General features: G+C 36.3%; 1 protein-coding gene across 1 annotated transcript; it reads left to right on the forward strand.

Moving 5' to 3' along the window:
* Positions 1 to 11,953: 11,953 nt before the first annotated feature.
* LOC126799112 (E3 ubiquitin-protein ligase PUB23-like) lies at positions 11,954 to 13,343 on the forward strand. Its single transcript, XM_050526235.1, has one exon. It carries the CDS (start codon positions 12,006 to 12,008, stop codon positions 13,203 to 13,205), a length of 1,200 nt encoding a protein of 399 aa, XP_050382192.1. The 5' UTR covers positions 11,954 to 12,005; the 3' UTR covers positions 13,206 to 13,343.
* Positions 13,344 to 22,231: the final 8,888 nt, after the last annotated feature.

Consider the following 22,231-nt stretch of genomic DNA (forward strand, 5'->3'; position numbering starts at 1 on the left):
CATGATCTTTATATTTACCTTAAACTAATAATTAATAGATATGAAGATCATACCCATTTATTTGAACATGATTTTCTTTAGTAATTATGATAAATTATCATAATTCTAAAAGGAAATTTGTGACAACATATTAAATGAATGAAAGAATGAGATGAGAAGTTTTCTGGCAATTATACTTTTGGGGGCATCTATGACTTACGGTATGATCTTACAATCATTTACAACTAATGGAATAAAATTACCACATCCATAATAATTTTTTTGAAGTAGGGTCAAACGGCAGCCCTAAGTAATAACCATTGATGAAACCACAAAATATAAGGAGACATAGAGTTTAAACCCCAAATTATAGTCACTCAGAAGAGAAAACTTTGAAATCTCAGCAGAAATCTCAACTTAATAATTAATGTACTCTATCAAAGCACACTAACTAGAAAATAGTGCAACAATCACAACTCTATTTTCTTTACAAATTTGGCAACTTAACGGGAAAATAATGCTCACTAGGAGCCAAAAGTTTCTAATACAAACAACTTCCCCACTATGTGGCCACCGAACTAAATAACCGGTGACATTAGATTTCATCTTGCAACTAAGAGGCAACAACCAATTGACAAAATAAGGTACTTGCCGCCGTCCTAGAGTACACACGACACACAAGGTGCATACTCGAGACAACGCTCATCCATACTCTTAAGAACTTGAAATAAACTAAAGCAAGAAAATAAATAGTGCATAAACCCGAAATCATGACACTTGGACTATGATCCAAGATCATTTTATTTGAAAGCAGATCCAAGTTGCCGCCAGCCATCATCTGCATCGGGGTAACCCACTTACTATGGCCACCACCTCGACTCTCACCAACAACTATGGAGTACACCTTACCAGCTAAAACTAATAACCAAAACAAACATAATAACATTAAATAAAATACGTTAGGCCCAAATAGAATGACCTCTTCCAAGAACATGACCCAAACTCAAGCTTTATTCAACGAAGGAGGAAAATTTGCCACCGGCCTCCAAGCTTCATACTCTACCACGACTGTCACCGCAACCGCCGATGCTATGGCCCGGTGTCTTTGCGCTTCCTGGAACGTCGCCATCAAACAGACTTGGATAGTCATGGGCGGATCAGATCCATGAGATTGCTTAATGGATCCAAGAGATCCCATAGAGATCTGGGTGAGCAAATCAATCACTCTCTGCACCATCCAAATTCGGCCACCCACAAGCTGCAGCCGAAACCCCGACATTGGCTCAATGCGCCTAACATCACGCAGAAGACGGAACCAAGGTCGGAAAACCACCACAAGTTCTTCCATCCTTCCCACATAAACCTACAAAGAGAATCCTAGATTAAAAAGAACACCAGATCGATTATCACATACACGTGATCCACCGAGACCGGCAAAAGCATGTCCGACAATGGCGAAGAGGCTCGTCACCAGACAGGGAGAAAGATGCAGGTTTTGGCCCAGGTGCGTGAGCTAGCGCGTTCTTTTAGGGCTTGTACCACATCCATAATAATTCAAGTGAACTAGATTACGACATTAATAATAAAATTATCACATTCATTTTACATATTTTTATATAATTAAATAAAATTACATGTTTGCAACACTTTATTCAAAAACTTGTAAAATTTTGTAAGTGCAGTAAAGACCTATAATATAACTTCAATTACATAAACAATGATTCGTTTTACTACAATGACGACAATTTATTATCATATCTATTAATGTAGGTATCAAATATAGATGGGTACCTATAAAAATTTCATAATACGCGGTGTAACAATAGTCTATGACCTTGGTTTAATATTACATGCAATAATACAACGCTCTGGCCAACTACAACAATAGCCAAATATGAAGATTTCAAACACCATGTGGATGTTATGTAAATTTTTAGGTAATTAAAAGGAAACTTCTCAAAAACAATGTTATAATCATTTAATGGGGTCATCTATGGTACGAGAATGTATATCATACAAACATTTATAATTGATTGAACAAAATTACCACAATGACAACAATTTTATTGAACTGTACATTGACAACAAAATTATCATATTCATTTACACATTTACATATAATTAAACAAAATTATCATCATTACAATAATAACAAACAACTTAAAAGTACACGACAACAATTTAGTTTACAAATAACTCACTACTTAAGAACGAAAATTTACAAATAATGACAAAATAATGGCGAGTTGCCACATGTCATAAAATAATTTATTGTTTTACCCCCATTGACCCATTGTGTTTGCTACTATCAATGGAGAGGTTATCTGATACTGTCGATTATATAAACTAACTGCTACTATCGACTATAAAAACTAACTGATATTGTGGAGTTAAAAACTAGCTGCTATTGTCGACTTGGAAGACACTTGCTATTATCGACTTGGAAGGTACATGTTACTGTTGACTATGAATCTAACTGTTACAGTCGACTTCGAATGTACCTGCTACTGTCGACTTCAAATGTACCTGCTACTGTCGACTTCAAATGTACCTGCTACTGTCGACTTCGAATGTACCTTCTACTGTCGACTTCAAATGTACCTGCTACTGTCGACTATAAATGTACCTGCTACTATCAACTCAGAAACTAACTGCTATTGTGGTTTTTGGTTAGCAAATTTCAAAATTTCAAAATTTCTCAAAACATATGCAATATGGCACTTAAATGAAAGCCCATGACATAAGGAACAACTTTATATATTGGCTCACCTCCAAATTGCCGGTGGTTTGGTCGGAAAACTTAAATTTGCCGGAAAAAAACTAAAAAAGGAGGTGAGAGAAATTTGTTATATCTATGAGGGACATTTGGTAATTTTCACGAAAATAAGGGTATTTTAGATATTTTTGCATTAATTAATTAATTAATTAATTTTGTTTTACTTATTTTTTGGGTTTGGGCTTATGTCCTAATTTATATAAGAAATATGAAAAATGAGTTTTTAGTTAATTTAAATGTGGTCTAGTACCACTAAGTAATTTTCTATTACAATAATTTATTTAAAAACTCGTAAAATGTTGTAAGTGAAGTAATTACCTATAGTAGAACTACAAATATTTAAATAATTATTTGTTTTACCACAATAACGATAAATTTGTAATCATATTTGCAAATGTGAGTACTATATACTGATGGGTACCTAAGAAAATTCCATCATTTAATATATTCCAGTGCAACAATGTAATTTTAGCTTTTAGATTTTTCGACAAGTGAGGCAATCTGGAAATAGAACTGTCCAATTGGATCGATCTGAACCCACTACACCACGTTTTTATTTAGAAACCGCACTATAGGGATACTACAAAAGCACCCAGTTTTTGTGTCGGTTGACCTGAAATACATTCAAAATTTTATTTAGTTGCATGCATTTACATTGATGGAGGAATGGAGTATTTTGATCTCTCTACAAGGCGTATTCTGCCTTTTCAATCTGAAATGACATTGTTGTTGTCAGGGCCGGTCCGTCATTTTGTGAAGCCTTGTGTGGCTTAGGTATTGAGCCATTTCTGTCCTATAATATATGAAAAAAATAAACAAACAAACAATACAACTAAATCTTCCCAATAAAAGTGGTACTCTCATATCCTCTGTGTACAAAGTCATCTATTAAACTTGATTAATGAGAGGGTACTGTATTAGAAGTTGAGAGGGTTTTTTTTGTAGATATGAGATCTTTTGAGTGTTGAAATCGAGGAAATAAGGGATGAAAAACAAAATAAATCCGAGTCTATTAAACTCTCATAATTGATGGAGCGTTCTAAGACGTCTCACAATAAACCCTGTAAAATATCATTGTTAGTATAAAATAAGCAGATATCGTGTAGTCCAGGGAATTGAAGAGAACTCTAAAATTTTAGTGTTAACAAATAATGGAGGGTTTGAGATTGATTATTAACTACTAAAATAAAACTTAAATGACTATTTACATGATCGACTTTTCTTTACCAAACTAAACTAATTTCAGCAATTCACCACATAATTACAAGTTTGGTTCTATCATGCATTTTAATTCGTTTGATTACATACTTTTAGACACCAATACAATTAGAGCCTTAGGGGAATATCTAATCATGCAAAATTTCTATTGACGTTTAGGTTGACTTAGGGCCTCATCTAAATTGCATGCAATCAAGTTTAACAAGACTTAGGGTAGAATCAAACAAGATTACATTTGAGCACCAAATCTTTGTTGGAGACATGTTTCACGGTGGCGTCACTCACCATGTGGTACATGTAAATTTCCAGAATTTCTCACTTTAATTAACACAAACCGAACCTACTTAAGGCATGATTCGATTTGTGTCGATATGGATGATGAAGATAACACTCAAATACAATCTTAGGGACTATATTCAAGCACTAAATTCGTATGCATATAACTGAAAATTATCTAAGAGCAAGTAAAAGAAGAGTAGAACACAACAATAGAAATACAAACTTCAATAATTATAAGAACATAAATTCAGCATAGTCAAAAATATATCAAATATGATATGAAAATTCTAAACCAAATACAAAACCAATACTTCCACATAAACAACAACTTACAATATTCATAGACAAATAATTGTAAATTAACACAAATAAACGAAACCATAGAGATGAGTTGCGAGAATCACACATTGTATGAACCTTAAAGGTACGACTGCAATATGTGAAACTTGGTGGAGATGATGATGGTTTTGGGGTGGATGGCTTGGCTGATTTGTGAGGGAAGTTTATGGTGGTGTTTTGGTAGAGTTTTGGCTCTTGAATGCTAATGAGAAATGATGATTTTTCTTTGTGAATGATGTGCTATTTATAGAAGAGTTTTGGCTCATTGAATACTATAGCTTGAACTTTTTATCCTCAATTTCTTTAACTTATATTTGTCAATGGTGGGTGCAATCTCTTTTGATAAATTCCTTCATTTTCTCCTTTTTAGGTGTCTTCTTCTTTCTCTCTTGTATTATCTCTTTATATTCTCTTCATTTTTCTTTCTCCTCAATTTCTTTCACTTATTTTTGTCATTGGTGGGTACAATCTCCTTTCATAAATTCCATCTTTTTCTCTTTTTAGGTGTCTCATTCTATCTCTCTTGCATAATCTCTTTTTATTCTCTTGTTTTTTTTTCTTTTTTTTTCTTTCACTTATTTTTGTCATTGGTGGATGCAATCTCCTTTGATAAATTCCTTCTTTTTCTCCTTTTTAGGTGTCTCATTTTTTCTTTTTTGCAATACCTCTTTTTATTCTCTTTCTTTTTCTTTCTCTCTTTTTCTTTCACTTTAGCTACACAATCTCATCTTTAAATTCTGAAAATAATAAAAGACAAGAATAAAGACAAATAAGTTACGGAGTAGGAAAATACGATTATAAAAGTTACGGAATAAGAGTTTCAGTTCAAGTAGGATTTTCCTAAATAGTACGTTTTCTAGTCAAAAAAGGATTCCTAATGCAACTAGGATTCTCAATATATCATAAATGTGATAGAAATGCCGATTAATAAAGACTCCTAATTTAACTAGGTTTCCTAGTTACACAAGGAATCCTACTCTAAATAGGATTCTCGATAATTTATGTTTGTTTCAACTTGTTTTAACACCAAAATGCAATCGATGCCACCATAGACTCCTAACTAGACTAAATGACTCAATACTACAACAATAATAGCTAAGCAAAGTACAACTGGAGGTAAAAACATGTTAAGAACTTCGCATAAAGTGCTTCTATCAATAATCTATTAAACTTTTTTTTATTCAAATTAATCTATTAAATTTTGTTTATAAAAAGACTGTATTAGAAGTCCAGAGGGTCTTAGATGCAAAGTCATCTATTAAACTCTCATAATCAAGTTTTTCTTATAATAAAAAATATAATAAAAACTTGATTAATGAGAGGGTACTATATTAGAAGTCGAGAGAGTTTTTTTGGATAGATAAGGGATAAAAAAATCGAGGGGAAAAAGGCTCAGTAAGGTGATTTGAACTCTAATCACATAGTTTGAAAGACGTGCGCCTCAACCAACTGAACTATCAATTGACTTAGTAATAAGTGACTTTTTTATCATAAATAAGTTTAAAGAATTTTTTTTGAGACCTTCACAAGTTTGAGGCCTTGTGCTGTTGCACAAATGGCACACCCCATGGGTCGCCCTTGGTTGTTGTGTCACTTATGTGAAAGATGTACTTCGGAAATATGTTATCATTTCGATTCACATGCATCATTAGATAAATTCACGAGAATTGTAATATCTTTGTTAGACATACGTTATGCATCATATATGCAAATTTAAACAAAACGGTGCAATTGACAAAATCTCATGGCATATATTGCTAAGAAGTGTAGGGGGAATCTTTATTTTATTAGAAGAGCTTGAATTTGTTCTGAGATGGATTTTTTGTACCTCTTCTATTGAGTTGAAGCAGTCAATTATCGTCAACTCATAAGCATATTTTGAGGAAACTCTACGATCTTTTTTTTTTAAGAAAAAGAAACGATAAATATTGCAGAAAAAAATTACAACCAAGCGGAACACTTGATGGTGGAACTAGATTTCACACGCTCATTCCTACCAAGACTGCTAGTCACAGGACTATCGCAAAAAACAATAGATATGAGCCAAGAATGCCAAATCCTGAATCAATTAAACCGATTCCAGAAGTAGTCGATACGTACTCGCCATTAATTTCAAGAAGATAATCGCTCCAATAGCATCACATACCAAAACCTCTGGCATATTTGCAGAGACAAACCTCCTCAATACATTGACACCCCAAAAGAACTGACTTTTAAATAATCTCAGGAAATGACATGCACCATAAACATGTCCACCCAACGACACGACCAAAAACCTATCTACCGATACCCTAACCCTCGCTCAAGGAGGAGGGATGACTAAGACAAAAAAAAAACCTTAAAAAAAATAGAACACCAAAACTTGGATAACAAGCCCAATCCCTCCTAAAAAACCCTAATTGACCCAATCTAGGCCCAAATGACCGCATCTTCCGATCGCAATATTGTTTGCCCAACAACAACAACGGAGGCTGCCTTGAAACCACACCCCGAATCTGTGGCGAGGAGAAGCAAACAACCCCTCCAAAATCAAACCCAAACAGTGGGTCGCTCAATCCAACCCGGATTTAATCCCCGGATCAACCATCGTCACCACCACATCTGGTCACATTCCACCACATCGGCCCAGCTTCTTACTGCCACGAGATTCGATCTGCAACCCTAGAGCACCTCCATGGCCTTTCCGTCGAGCAGAAAGCCATGGAAATAGGAATCAAACAACATCTCAACCCACATCCGAACAGCTACCCCCTCTCAACCCACCACCAGCAACCATTCAAGCGAAACCACCGATTGACCCGCCCTAATTCCAGTCTGACGGCAACGTCGGTGGACGCGTCATCGGACAACCATTTTTCTTTCTTCAAAACCCTAGAGCGATTCCAGTTTGGGCGGAGCCCTTTTTTACTCTGAGTCCAACTTCTAACCAATATTCTATGATCTACTTGTATATCATACAAATACTTAATTATATGAGTCTAAAAGACTGCTTAATATCATTTGGCCTGGTGACGAGAGATTCTACTTTATAAATTAGAGGTAGAGAGTTCGACCAATTTTTGCTAAACTTTTATTTATTGCTTATTGAGTCAAAGAAAACTAAGTGTACCGAATTAGCAAAATATATGTTTTAATTGATTTAGATCATGGCCTTTTGGGGGGGGGGGGGGATAATCTATATCATGGTCGTCAGTGCCCTCTTCCCTCATTGTGCATGAAAATTGAAAAGTTAATTTCAAGTTTCACAGTGTAGAGTTGTAGAATAGATCTTCCGTTTGCACTATGTAGCATCAGTATGAGAATGTGATCATACTCTATCACTATCTAAAATTCTAGATTGCGGAACATTATCAAACTCAATCGCGATCACTAGCTACCGTCGTTGATGTATCTCTTAGCTAGATTCATTATTCTCTTCTGTGTTCAGTTGTCACGTTTGAAATACACCCTACATGCGAATTCAGGAGTTATAGCATGAATTTATGAGCAAACTAAGAAATATGAGCCTAAGTAATTAAGACGACTCAAATTCTCACTACAGCGTGCATGAAGGTAATCCAAGAGGAGTACGTATGCAGAGACGTTCCTTTTCTTCCATAATTTTATTTGATATTGAACTTGTTCTTAATTAATAGATTTAACAGCTCCTTGTTTTACATAGAGACGCATCAAAACCATCATAACAATCTTATAATTGAGATATAGAACGAACGGGCAAATTTTGAGTTGGATGATCGTGTAAAATTATTACAACTAAGGACGTTACGAAATTTGCTTTGCTAGCTTGAGATTAAGAAAAGCATAGTTTCCACAGTCGGTGATGATTGTGTTGAAGATTCAAAGTCACATGTGGAATGATTTACGTACCACTCTCTTAGTCTGAGTGAAATCAAAACCATTGAATGCATTGTATATCGCATGATTCAATCCCAGCCACGACTGGCTGATCACGACATATGGCCATTAGTTATAGAGTTGACTTTAAATTGATTATATAAACCCATTAATCAATACATAATTACTAATTTTTCTTAGCAATTATAATGTCTGGTCAAATAATCATCGGACCAGTTTTACATAATGTTTGATAATGTTGAAAGTAACCGGCCTTAGCATCTTTTGTTTTTTTTAAAATACGGCCTTAGCAACAAAGAACAGCTAGTGTGCGAGTTGGGAGAGCCAAGAGGCATGCAACTAGAGACATGCAGGTCCACTAGAATAGGATTGGGGATGAAAGGTGAAACACGTCCACCTTCGATCTCTCACTCTCAGCCTCAAGAATAAATCGAAATCAAAATTTAAAACATTGTAGAATGAGGAATGGATAAGAACGAGCCGGCGCTCCTCCTCCTTGTGGCTGGCGGTGGCGGATTTGACGCTTCGTGTACACGTTTGCGACTATACGTATTGTATGTTAGTATGTTACCACAAAAAGTCCAGCCTTGACTACTCCTATTTTTTTTTTTTTGACAATGGACTACTCCTATTGCTGTGGGCGATATATACTTAAGTTTAGATATAGCTGCTTATACTAATAAGAGGCAAGTTCTTCAAAATGCCTACTCTCCGAGAGCCCAAAATAAAACTTGTTACGTGTCAATGAATGATTGGCCTATTTTGAAAAGGAGGGAGATGGAGATAACTGCTCCGATGTAAGGGTGAAAAAACCTAAAACCTATGTTTTAGTAATTCTCGGTATGACTCTCCTGTTGACCACCAACACATGAGGATGAAATCACGATTCATCCAACTGCGGACGACGAGATCTGTAAATTTCCCCATATTCAAATATGAGGCATGTAGCTCTCTTTAATATTTCCCAATGGATGAGACAGGCCAGTAAGATTGAAACAAGTTAATGCGATTTTTCTCTCAAATATAATGTTGATGTGAAAAGAGAAAACTCATATTATTTATGTCGTGAGATTAGATATGTTTTACACAAATTGGTTATAAACTGAGGCCATATATTGATTTTGATTGAGGAAATGATTATATTTTGCGGATTTTGCTCTCTGGGTTGATGTGAAAAGAGAAACCCAGGTTATTTTGTAATGGTGGAAGTTGGTGATGGGAGTACAGGTTATGAAAAAGATGAAAATAGTGAGAAGGAGAAGGAGAAGGAAAACACGCACACATACGACGTTATTTTCTAACGGCGAGGCGCTAAGTGAGTAGCTCCTCTAACAGACGTTGCCCATATAAGAATGGCAAACTTACTAGCCGGTAGCAAAGAAAAGAGGCTAGCTAGTCAAAGTCATAATTGCCCATGCAATACACAATCACTGCATTAGGGCATGAGTGCTGGTGGGACCTTGAAGCGTGCATGCATGCATAACGATGTCTCTTGCGTCATGCACTTCATCACTAGCTAGTATTTTTTAGTCCTTAATTAATCTAAAAAGATTCGAATCGTGTTGCATATGGAAGTAGACATTTGCAAAAATATAAGGGTATATACCAAATATACCAAGAGAGCTAAAGTTCGATACGGTACGGATAAGTGAAGCTTATATTTTTTATTGTTTTAGATTTAGAATTATAAATTACTTTATAATGTTTCAATCGGTTCCGTCCTTTTGTAACTGACTTAATTTGTACACAATAGTTTTCATTCTTCAGGAATGCATACATTCTCGTTAGATAGGAGTATAGGACTCCTAAAAATATAGATAAATAAGATCATTAATTCTCATCAATATTGCAATTAGTGTTGTTTTTTTGTTCAATATTCATGAGTAATATTATATTAAGTTTTTTTAATGTATCCTTGCTTATCACCATCGGTAAGAAAAACTCGTGTACGTCCCAGTACGTATCTTCAAGTTTCTGCTTCGCCACTGCTGAAGATGAATTTTTGGAGAGGGTGACCTCTGATGGGACGTCAGACCGCAGCTCGGGCTAGTGAGGGAGATGCATGGGTATCGGTGCTTCATTCGGATCCAAGTGTAGACTAATTATAAGATTTTTTTTCTTCAATTTGTTTAAATGTGAGCTTTTGTAAATGTGAGAGCTACTGTAAAGTTTCGCTTAGATGTGAGCATTCAGATACTTCATTAGTTCCCTAGCTTGCTACACAGATTAGGATCAGTTGTCTTGCTCTAATTAAAGAGCTTCGTAGATCTCTGATCTAATTAATTATATTAATATATGCTAGCTTTCAGAACGTATCATGCATGATCTAACACGTACAATAATATGTGTGCGCTTACAAGTTCTACGTGGTTTATGATGCGATCTACAGTCATCAGATAAGCTTTTTTAATTAATTACGATGTGCATGCTAATTTCTTTTGTTCATTCCATAATTTATGTATCATATTCGAGGTTTGTGGTGAAATAGACTAGTCTCATAGTTCAACAACTAATTTGGATATAAGCATTTTCTGGACTCCGGCTATCGTCCTGGAGGAATTCTTCCGTTTTTTTTTTCGTATAGTTTATGTACATTCAGCAGACGTACGCGTCGGAATTCAATTTAGATTCCGTTATATTCTAGTTGGAATACCTAGCCGTTATTATTTTACCTGATGATTTTGGAGCTTTAATGACCTGTTCCAGTAATGAAGACAAATGATTGTGCAGAATGATTCATAGCATCAAACCCACATACCCAGTAATTACCACGTTCCCTTTACTTCCATAATAAACAATTATTGATTCGAGTCGTTTCTCTATACATCAACGTAAATATGTAAGATTGACTCGGACAAACGCACATGTTTTTCATCACCCATATCACATATCAAGCAGTCCAAATATTCTTCCATGTGCCAAAATTAAACGTAGAACTTTCTCTATATAATTTTTGTGTTTAGTCAATTTTAATGGCAAGTAAACCCTAGGAGTGAGCATGCAGCAGTCAATATTGTGCGTTCTATACCCCAAATACCGCTACGCCCCCACACCCATTACACTTTGTCGGCATTAGAATTCGTAAAAACCACTTGTTAGAGAGAGAGAGAGAGAGAGAGAGAGAGAGAGAGAGAGAGAGAGACCCATAAAAAGAGAAGGCACTAGGTTAAGTTTTCTACATAGAGAAAGTCAAAGGGGTAGGGTTTTATGCGATCGAATTCAATTCATATTGTGGTGCCCTTTAAATATAATCATGCATAATATATATATGTTATGTATGCATAGGAAATAATGACCTGGTAAAGTTCGTCAATCTTGAGCCTTTCAACGCTCATAATGACCTGTTAGAGGCTTATAGAAAAGTCTTCATATATCCTCCTCTACTCTGTCTCTCAACGCTCTCGAATACCCCGTGTTTTGACTTTATTTTATTTCAAGAATCCCAGTCTTCAGCTCACCTATATATACCATATTCAACTCCATTCACAACATCTCCAACCAACGTTAACCAACAGCTTTAGCGATAACTACAACAAAAGTTTTCTCTCTTCTCTCACAAATGGAAGAAATCGACGTTCCATCGTTCTTCATCTGTCCAATTTCTCTGCAAATAATGAAAGATCCGGTGACTATCTCGACGGGGATAACCTACGACAGGGAGAGCATCGAGAAGTGGCTGTTCTCGAGCAAGAACAAGACCTGCCCAGTAACGAATCAAGAAGTTTCCGATCCCGACTTAACCCCCAACCACACTCTCCGGAGGTTGCTCCAAGCTTGGTGCACACTCAACGCTTCTCACGGTATCGAAAGAATTCCAACTCCAAAGCCTCCCGCCAGCAAAGCTCAAATCTCCAAGCTGTTGAATGACGCCGCAAAGTCGCCACAGTCCATCACAAACTGCCTCCACAAGCTTAGATCCATCGCCTCAGAGAGCGAGGCCAACAAAAGATGTATGGAATCCGTCGGCGCAGTTGAGTTTTTGGCTTCGGTACTTCTTAAAGGAGATACTGAACAGCAGGCAGAAGCACTGAGCGTCCTATACAATCTCCAAGTCTCGGAATCCGCACTCCAGAGTCTTCAAGGCAAAGAGAGCGAGCTCATCGAGTCATTAATAAAGCTCATCCAAAGAGGTACTTACGAGTCGAGAGCTTACGCCGTGATGATGCTGAGATCGATGTTCGAAGTCGCCGACACAATGAAGATGATCAACTTGAGACCTGAGTTCTTCTCCGAAGTAGTTCAGGTATTGAGAGATCAGATTTCCCCACAAGCCTCAAAAGCCACATTGCAACTGTTGATCAAGGTCTGTCCTTGGGGGAGAAACCGAATCAAAGCCGTCGAAGCCGGAGCCGTTAATGTCTTGATCGATCTTCTTTTGGATGCTTCTCCGGACAGAAGGACTCACGAGATGGCAATGATGGTGCTCGACATGGCCTGTAGCTCGGCCGAGGGGCGAGCCGAGCTTCTCAAGCACGGGGCTGGGCTTGCAGTGGTCTCAAAGAAAATAATGAGGATTTCTAAGGTAGCGAGCGAGAGGGCGGTTCGGGTTCTGTTCTCGGTTTGCAAGTTCTCCGCCACGGCCAGTGTTTTGCAAGACATGTTGCAGCTGGGTGTGGTTGCAAAGCTTTGCTTAGTGCTCCAAGTGGATAGTGGGAGCAAGACCAAGGAAAAGGCTCTAGAGATCTTGAAAATGCATGCAAAGACATGGAGGAGCTCCCCCTGTATACCGAACAATTTGATTTCTTCTTATCCTTCTTAATATTTTCAAACAAGAAATTAGGATCAATTTAGTTTCTCATGTTAGCAACTTCTTTACTTTTTGTGTACAAAATTGATTGATACGATTATATGAATTAATCATCATGAAATATCAAATATACCTCTACAAGTGTGCTCATACCAGTTGTTTCGGCCGATTCAGTAGATTAGTAATCGATGACAGGACCCTTACGGGCTTACCCTTCTTAATTGATTAGCATCGATCTTTCTTTCTTTGATTCTTGCCGCTAGCTCATGATCTTCGAGTTTCATGCAATCATATGCAAATCGTGTACAAGTATCAAGTAAATTGTTTTGATATATGTTAATTAATTTATGCATAGTCTAAAGGTTAACGTTCAAAACTAATAGTTTCACTTCGTAAAGTCGAATCAATCCACTTTAGTAAAGTCATATTTTCTGGTGCATCCATCCGGCCATCTAATAACATTATGGCCATATCGTTGATATACAGATCGAAATGAAGGGCCTTGGCAGATCTGGAAATTTCTAGGAGAGCAGAGATCATAAATGAAAGCATGCAAGTTGTTTGGAAATTCTGGGTAGTCTTGATCTTGTTCTTGCAAGTTGGTTGAGAAATGGTCCAAATTGTACCAGCAGCTCCTAGAAAGGAAAGAACAAGGTAGGTTAGTTAGGCGATGTACTTCTCGAGTCTATATCTATGTGGACTTCCCTTAACAGCCAGTAGCCAGCCAGCCAACTGTCAGGTATATTAAAAAGTCTACCTTCTTCTTGGAAGTGCATTATACAATCAATTTGCACATCTTTGTGGACTGGGATTCTTAAGTTCCATATTTTACAATTATCTTCCTCTTTAGCATTAGCACCGAAAGAAAGTAAAATAGATCTTGACATATATACTGTAGGTAATTAACCAACACCACATAAAATTTGTCATAACAATTGATCGATGTGATTACTTGTAAATGCAACAGATTCAATAACCCTTTCACCGTTCAAAAAAAAAAGAGAAATTTTCAAAAATGGTACATGAATTTTTCTCCACTCATAAATATGGTTGCTCAACTTTCATAACTACAACTTAAGTACATCAACTATTGAATCCTAATTAACTAGTTTTCGTACATCTCCATTAACTCACCATTAACTCAACATCATCTGGCATATTTGCAAAAGGCAATTAGGTCTGTTCAGACTTAATAGCCGAGCATCCTCCATCTCTTTCCAGAATTCATTTTTTCTTTCTACGCAGTTTCTCTCTAACTTGCCAATTACATGTTGATTGGAATCAGGGGCGGAACCACAACCAAGGACACTGGGACTCAAGTCCCACCCAAATCTAGGAGGAAAAAAAAACATGTATAGTAGATATGATTGTTGTTATAACATCATAAGAATTATTGATTTAATAGAGACCAAGTTGATTAGTAGTACTTTAAAGTTGATCTAAACAAGGGACATGCGTTCTTCCAACGTACGAAAGCAAATCTCTTATATATGCATGTCTGCTCTCCAAAACCAGGAAAAAGTACCAAGTTTACTCTTGGCAAGTCACTCGTACCCCACGGTCTCCACCCAAGATTAAGTGATTAACCATTCTCAATCTCTCACATTCTTATTTTTATTATCGAATTTGTCATAAGACAATTGTAAGTATTCAAGCTTGTTCAAATATTGTCGAAGTAAAGTTAGGGAGAATATATAGTTTACAGTTGGCTCACTTTGGTGTCAAATTTCTGTGAAATAACATGTTATTGGTTTCCTACCGTATACAACAAAACTCTTTGGTTTACACCTATATATTTTGAATTACATTAAGATGATTATGTATCTTATTTTGTGAAATATTAGAATTATTATTTAGCTTATTTTCAATGTATATATTGCTCGCACCATCAAAATATTTTTTATAGTGTAAATTCTAAGTCTCACTCGGTTTCAATTCCTAGATCCATCACTGTTTAGAATAGCTTTCCCAAATTCATACTCTTGGATCACTTGAGGCTTCTCATTGATAATTTTAGCAAGCTGAGCCTAAGTAAGCTTCTCATTTGTACGAGCTTGCATAATAGCTTTCTTCAGCTTTAGATCATCTCCCACCATAAGGTAAAACCCTCAATATAGCTTACCATCAACTCCCACCATAAGCCATCTCCCACTTCCCGAATTTTTTTTTCTTATGTGAACAGTTGAAGGCCATAGATAGCATACCATTTGGTAAGGTAAATGAGATTCTTATTTTATTATTTTGTCATTTTCTTCCTAATTTATCCTCCTTACATTTTTAATATTCATATTATATCCCTTTTAGTTTTAGTTACATTTTAATTTTCTCCATAAACATCGTGTTTATATTTTTTTACAAATAACGACTATACCATCACGGATCTCACAATGAGCTCTTTCATATGAGCCTAATATTGAATATGATCAGGGCTAAATTATTTTAATGCATAATAATTACTATGATTTATTACGATAATTAACGGTCTGTTTAAAATCTTGAAGATGACCTCCAAACTCGGAAAAAGTACCATGCACATTGATGCATAAAAGTAAAATAACTAAATAATGCATAAATATTAAGAGAAGTCACTAATCACCGAATTCAGTACTCTAGAAGATCATCGTCACCTCTTACATAAATAATAGTCATTGCAAACCCAAAACTTTATGTATACCTTACCATTTATACCTTATGGTGGGAACACATAAACCAAAGGTATAAAAGATACTAAGGAATATGCCAAAGTGGTAAGCCATATATCTCTTATACCTTACCAATTTTGCCTTATGGTGGGAGATGCTCTTAGGGCTCACTTGGAACTCGCGAGCAGCATTGACAACTTTCTTGTTCTTTTTGGCGGCGGCGTTGGGGCCTTCTTCCTTATGATGACGGGTCCCCCAAGTCCTGTGAGATTGGTCCGACTCCTGACATGGCTGCGATCTGGTGAAGATGATATGTGCGAATATGGAGTGTTGGCTGGGTTTTCTAGGGGTCTTGCTCAACATTAGCTTCATTGGCAGCCATAAAAGGCCCATTGTTAAGTAAAGGTGAGTATAATCTATTGCCATAAATCTATAGAGAGGTGAAGGTGAATTTGAAATGGAGAACATGCGGAGGCCGAGTGAAATGACTCGAATGAGTGAGTGTGCATTTGATAAGGTTAAGATTTTGCAAATATCATTCTACCCTTCATCTTTACTATAATGGCATGGCTTGCAACAGTGAATTAATGGGATGTACGAAAGTTGGTTCAAAATTAATACTTCATGCACTTATGTTGTACTTATAAAAGTTAAGCAATTATAATTATCAATGGAGGACAGTTCGTGTACATTACTGAAAATTTCTCAAAAAAAATAAGAAAAGCGAAAGGCCGGAGATAGTTGCATTGTGTCTACTTATTTAACCCCCTGAATGGCTGAATCACATACTTAGTGGCGCTGATGCTTCTCCATTTTTCAGGAAAACCGAAAGGTTTGGGAAAGATGTTTATTTTATTTATTTTTATTTTTATTTTTTTGGTTACAAATGTGACCTAAAAGGTCCAGAAACAAAAAACACAGAGACTAAATATTAAATCAGGTTCATGTGCGCCTACATCTAGAAACACTGGCTAGATTGTCCAAGAAAGCCCACACAACATGTACAGGAGGATCAACAAACTCAATCAGCCTCAACTCATGAGAAATACTGTGTTTGGCCAAGGCATCAGCAACCATGTTACATTCTCTAAAAATATGAGAGAGCTTCACATTCTGTAGTTTGGAAATCATAGAAGCACAATTAGCAAGCAGAGACCCAAGAGGATGCATAAAAGTGTTATCCCTTCGCATAAGTTGGATAAGAATAGTAGAGTCAGACTCAATTTCAACATTTCCACTGTAATGTTTGGCAAAGAGTTTCAGACAAAAAAATAAACCCCAAGCCTCAGCATCCAAAATCTCCTCAATCCCCAAGTTTATTTGAAAACCATGAATCCATTGCCCATGTTGATATCTAATCACCCCTCCAACACCAATTTTCCCAGAGTTAGAATTTCTAGTGCCATTAATATGCAACTCCACTCTTCAGCATAATCCCAAATGATTTTAGCAGTGTAAACATGCATGATAAAAGAGGTATCAAAAACACATTTGTTTCTCCACTTCCATATAAACCAGCAAATAAAGACAAAAATATTGCACCAGCCGAATGTTATTCTTGATTTTAAGATGGCATTGAAGCTGAGCCACCAACCAACCATTCCAATCAAGAGAGAATGAATTAGCAATTGAAACAGGAGGACTCATACCATTCTAAATAGCCTTAGATCTGCAACAATCTCTAAAAAGGTGAATGAGACTTTCATCTGCAGAGTTACAAATAGGACATGTAGCACTTGTAGTAAACCTTCTTCTAGCTCTTTAAACATTAGTTAAAATTTTCTTGTGAATCACAGACTAAAGAAAAGTTTTCAGCTTGGGAGGACAACTCACCTTTTCCAAACAAGTCTCCACAGAGGGTTTTGAGCGCAATTTATCTCAAAATAGTCATTAGAAGTAGGTCTCCAAATAAGTCGGTCAGCAACATCATCACAAAAACCACTTGGAACATTAACAATTTGAAGAAGAACATAAGAAGGGAGCACAAAATTTAAGAGCTGAATATTCCACCCATAATCACATCAGAAGTCACAAACCAGAGCATTATGATCAATATGAGCATAGGAAAGAGCACAATCAATAAGAGGTAGAGAACCAACCCACACATCATGCCAAAAATTAATCTTTTTACCATTCTCCACTCTCCACTTAACATTTTCCTAAATAAATGAGCACCATGAGAAATACTTCTCCAAACTGAAGAGCAATCAGAAGAGCACAAAAATCATGATCAGTGATGTCCATATCCTTTAAATATTTCTTCTGAAGCATATTAGCTCACAGACCAGCATCCTTTTGCAGAAATCTCCAACTGACCTTAGCAAACATTGCTTGATTCATCTCAGAAGTTTTCTTAATACCAAGACCCCCAATGGACTTAGGTTTACAAACAATATCCCAATTGACTACGTGAACCTTCTTCTTAGCCTCAGTGTCCCCCCATAGGAAATCTCGATTTAATTTATCTATCTTCTCACAAAAACTGATGGGAAATCTAGTAGTCTGCATGACATAAATTGGGATGACATAAGTATGCTTGTTTTTGTGAGTCTACCAACAAGGCTGAGAGCGTTACTTTTCCAACTAGCTAATATACTTTGAGCTTTATCAAACAAACCATCATAAGTATGCTTGTTTTATTGATGGGAAATTTGATTTTTTGGTCATTACTGGACTGTTGTAACTTACGAAATAGTGTAATTTTCATGTTGAATAATTAAGTGAACCGTCAAAGATCCAAAGACATGCATAAAAATAGTCACCCCATTCCATTTATATTTTATTCCTTCCCATTTATGGAAACTGTTCTGGCAAGCCGCAAGCATCACTTTATTATTATTATTTTTATTATTTATTTGATTTCATAGCATTATATATACTTGTATTGACATGTGGTTGCTTGTTCAGTCTCATTTGGTCCATCTAATGGCACAGCTCTCCCTGTATAAGTGGAAGATTATGAATTCGACCATGCCAGACTTAGTTGTACTAACTAAGTTATATACCTGATAAAAATAGGTCTTAAGATGCAGATCAATATATAATATATAGTCTTATAAAAGGTTGCTAATTTAACTGTCCAAGCGAGGAATAGTAGATAACCGCTTGGGTGGAAAATTAATAGCATCTGTATATGCGATATACTCTTGAAAAAGAGCTACACGCAAAACCGTTTCTATACTTTCTAATGATAATGTCAAGTAAACCCGTAAAATACATGCATGCAATTCATGCCAGTCGTCGGCGCCGGAATGGGAGCTAGGTAGTTGACAAAAAGGAAGCTCTCCAGACTCGCAAGACACAGCTGGCAAATGGTAATGCAACACATGGCACCATTCCGAGTACTTCTTCATGAAATCCGACAATATTTCTACGTGATACCAATAGTTCAACATGAATATATATACTCCGTATAATATTAGACATTAATGAAATCAAGGGTTCCTGACATCAAATGTTAATATAATTTATGCATGGCCTGTCCTTCATATCCTATCCACTCGAGTCATAGTCGATTACTTAATTATTCCTCATCAACACCAATTAGAATACCAGTCAGCATTTGCAACTTATTTATGAGGAGTTGAGGACTCGTATCCCATGGAATTTTTTCAAGTCGGTTACCCAACACGATCGATATGATCGACAGCGTAGAAGGTTATCAAACCTATAAACGAAGTATTAAATACATAAAAGTCTACTGTTGTACCAAGTCCTATATATATGTACAATGTATACATGCATTAAGCAAGTCTACTGATGCATTGGACTGCAAGGATGATAGCTTTCCTCTCATTTTATTTATTCTCTTTAAAAAATACATTTTCTGTTTTTTTTGTTTGTTTACAAAATGTATATCACCAACCACACAATGTGCAATTAGAATGAAATTAGATATGAATGCATATATAAGTGACAAGTCATGTGGTTTAAATTTCTCACAATGACAGCCCTAAATACTTCACCCGCCAACTAGTCACAGCAGACATCGTAGTGGCTGTGAAATGTGATTTTTGACTATATATCAAAAAACAAATCTGACATCTTTTTGTCTAAAACATTTATCTTTTTTTTTTGGTAATGAAACATTTTATCTTTAGATATGTATTGTTTTGATTTTCTATTAACAACCAATTACACTTACTTACTTCGTACGAAGTATGGGTGTCACTCGGTTCATTCGGTTCAGTTTTGAACTAAAACTGAAAACTGAACTTAATTTTATTTTCAGTTTAGTTTGCAGTTTTCCTATTGCTAAAACTGAAACTGAACTGATCAAAATCAGTTCTGTTTTGTTTTTCAGTTTTTTTCCGGTTTTTCTTATATATATATATATTTATGTTAAAACAAATTTGTAAGCATAACAATTACAAACGGGATTATAGAGCCTCTAAATTCCAAGTTAGATTACATTTCAAGTTAAAATAGTAGCACAACCAGGAGTACTAGTAGAGGATGTTTTCCTCTTCAATCTCTTAATTATGAAATGTTGCTTTCCTCTTCAAAGTAGTGTTAGACTACTATGCTACAACGCTCTGAATCTTATCCTACAAAAGTCACAGTAGCATTTTAAATACTCAACGATTATCACTTTGTTCATAGTAGCAAAACCAATTCAGCAAACCAACAATTATGTATGCATGTTAAACACAGTAATATTCTAATTAAAGTGACGTTACCAGAATAACAAACTTGAATTAATACAAGAAAGAAAACTGGGGTATATAGTCAGTTTAACAGAAGCAAAGATCTGAAGCTCTCAACTATAATCTACAGTAAAAATAGACTTCTATAGCAATTGGCTTTCCCCAAATACATATATGAAGAAGGAAAAATTGAAACAAGAACAATTGGTTAAATATGAAGATTGTTCGGCAACCCTGTATACTAAACCATGGGGACCTAAATAAACAAGCATGAATTCATAACTAACATCAACTATTGAATCAAGCTAATAAGTTGTTCTGAAACAAAATAAAATAGAAGCAACATACAAGATATATGATAATAGTCCCATTCTCTGGGTTGGGTTTGATGTGTATCTCTGTAGCTCACCAGCATCTCCAAGCAGCGAGGGCTCGGTCATACTTCAAAATCTCAACTTGTCCAAAGCATCACTTACAATACTGAAACACCATAACAAAACAAACTCGGCATATAAACACAGAACATAATGCACATACTAGTCCCATTCTCTGGGTCAGATTCGAATTGTATTATATATTGTACTTATCTAACCATGTCCTAAAGGAACACCTCAGTGTGGCTGTAGAGACTGCACTATCAAATCCATTAGCCTACTGACCTGCAATAAGTTCCTAAAGCCCTCAACTTTATGTTCACAAACCCGAACCCAATTCCGAGAATGAAAACTTTAAATGCTCCAAATTATTAACAAAGCAAAAATCTCAGAACTCAGAAACCCAAACAACAGCACTTATCACATAAAGTTTTGAAATTTATGATGAAACCAAAACTATAAACAGTCCAACTACGAAGAAAGCCCCAAACTTTAAACCCATTACCTCCATTTCGATTACTCCATACAACACAAACACCACTAATCATCACAAACTCTACAACCTTCAGAATCCAATTGAGTAAACTAAAAAAGATCCAAACTTTAGTACGTACAGAGATAAACCCACCTCGGCTCGGTTTTCAAATTGAAAATTATAAATTACACACAAACAATCCACAAACACCAAAGGAGTTAGGAGTTAGGAGTTTTAGGAGTAGCAGTAGCAAGGAGATTACAAGTAGCAGAAAGAGTTGAAATTTGATTTCAAATGATCACTAGAGAGAGAGTCGGCGCCTCGGCGGCGCCGGGTAGCAGAGAGATGTGGTGGGTGGGAGGAAAAGGTCGCGACGGGTGGGAGAGAGACTCAGCGACATCGGGGAGTAGATAGCGTCGGCATCGGGGAGTGAGTGAGGCGTCAGGTTGCAGATTGAGGCCGTAACATCGGGTTCCAGAGCAAAAGGCGGCCCCGTCGGGGACTGAGAGAGTGGGGGAGGGAGTGAGGCGTCGCTGCCGTCGCAGGTTTGAGCCTTTGAGGCTGAGTGAGTGAGTGAGGCATTGAGGGTCTGAGACTTTGAGGCGACAAAGACGTAGGGTTTTTTGGCGATATGTATATTTTGGCAAAACGACGCCGTTTTCTTTTTTCTCAGTTCGGTTCGGTTTGGGGAAACCGAACCGGATCAGTTTGATTTTTTTCTGTTTTTTTTGTTTTTTTTTTCGGTTCGGTTTTATAGCCAGTTCAGTTTTTCGACTTCGGCTTGGTTTTTTCGGCTCGGTTCTCAAATTTTCGGTTCAAAAGTGTCACCCCTAGTACGTAGGCCGCTTCAATAATAGTTGAATACATGTTCAAAACCTAAGGTCTAAAGCTTACATTGTTG

This window comes from Argentina anserina, chromosome 6 (assembly GCF_933775445.1).
Source record: "Argentina anserina chromosome 6, drPotAnse1.1, whole genome shotgun sequence".
Classification (NCBI taxonomy): Eukaryota; Viridiplantae; Streptophyta; class Magnoliopsida; order Rosales; family Rosaceae; genus Argentina; species Argentina anserina.

Bases quoted from the DNA above. Each gene is read 5' to 3' on its own strand.
- LOC126799112 (XM_050526235.1), top strand. From the start codon at position 12,006: ATGGAAGAAATCGACGTTCCATCGTTCTTCATCTGTCCAATTTCTCTG.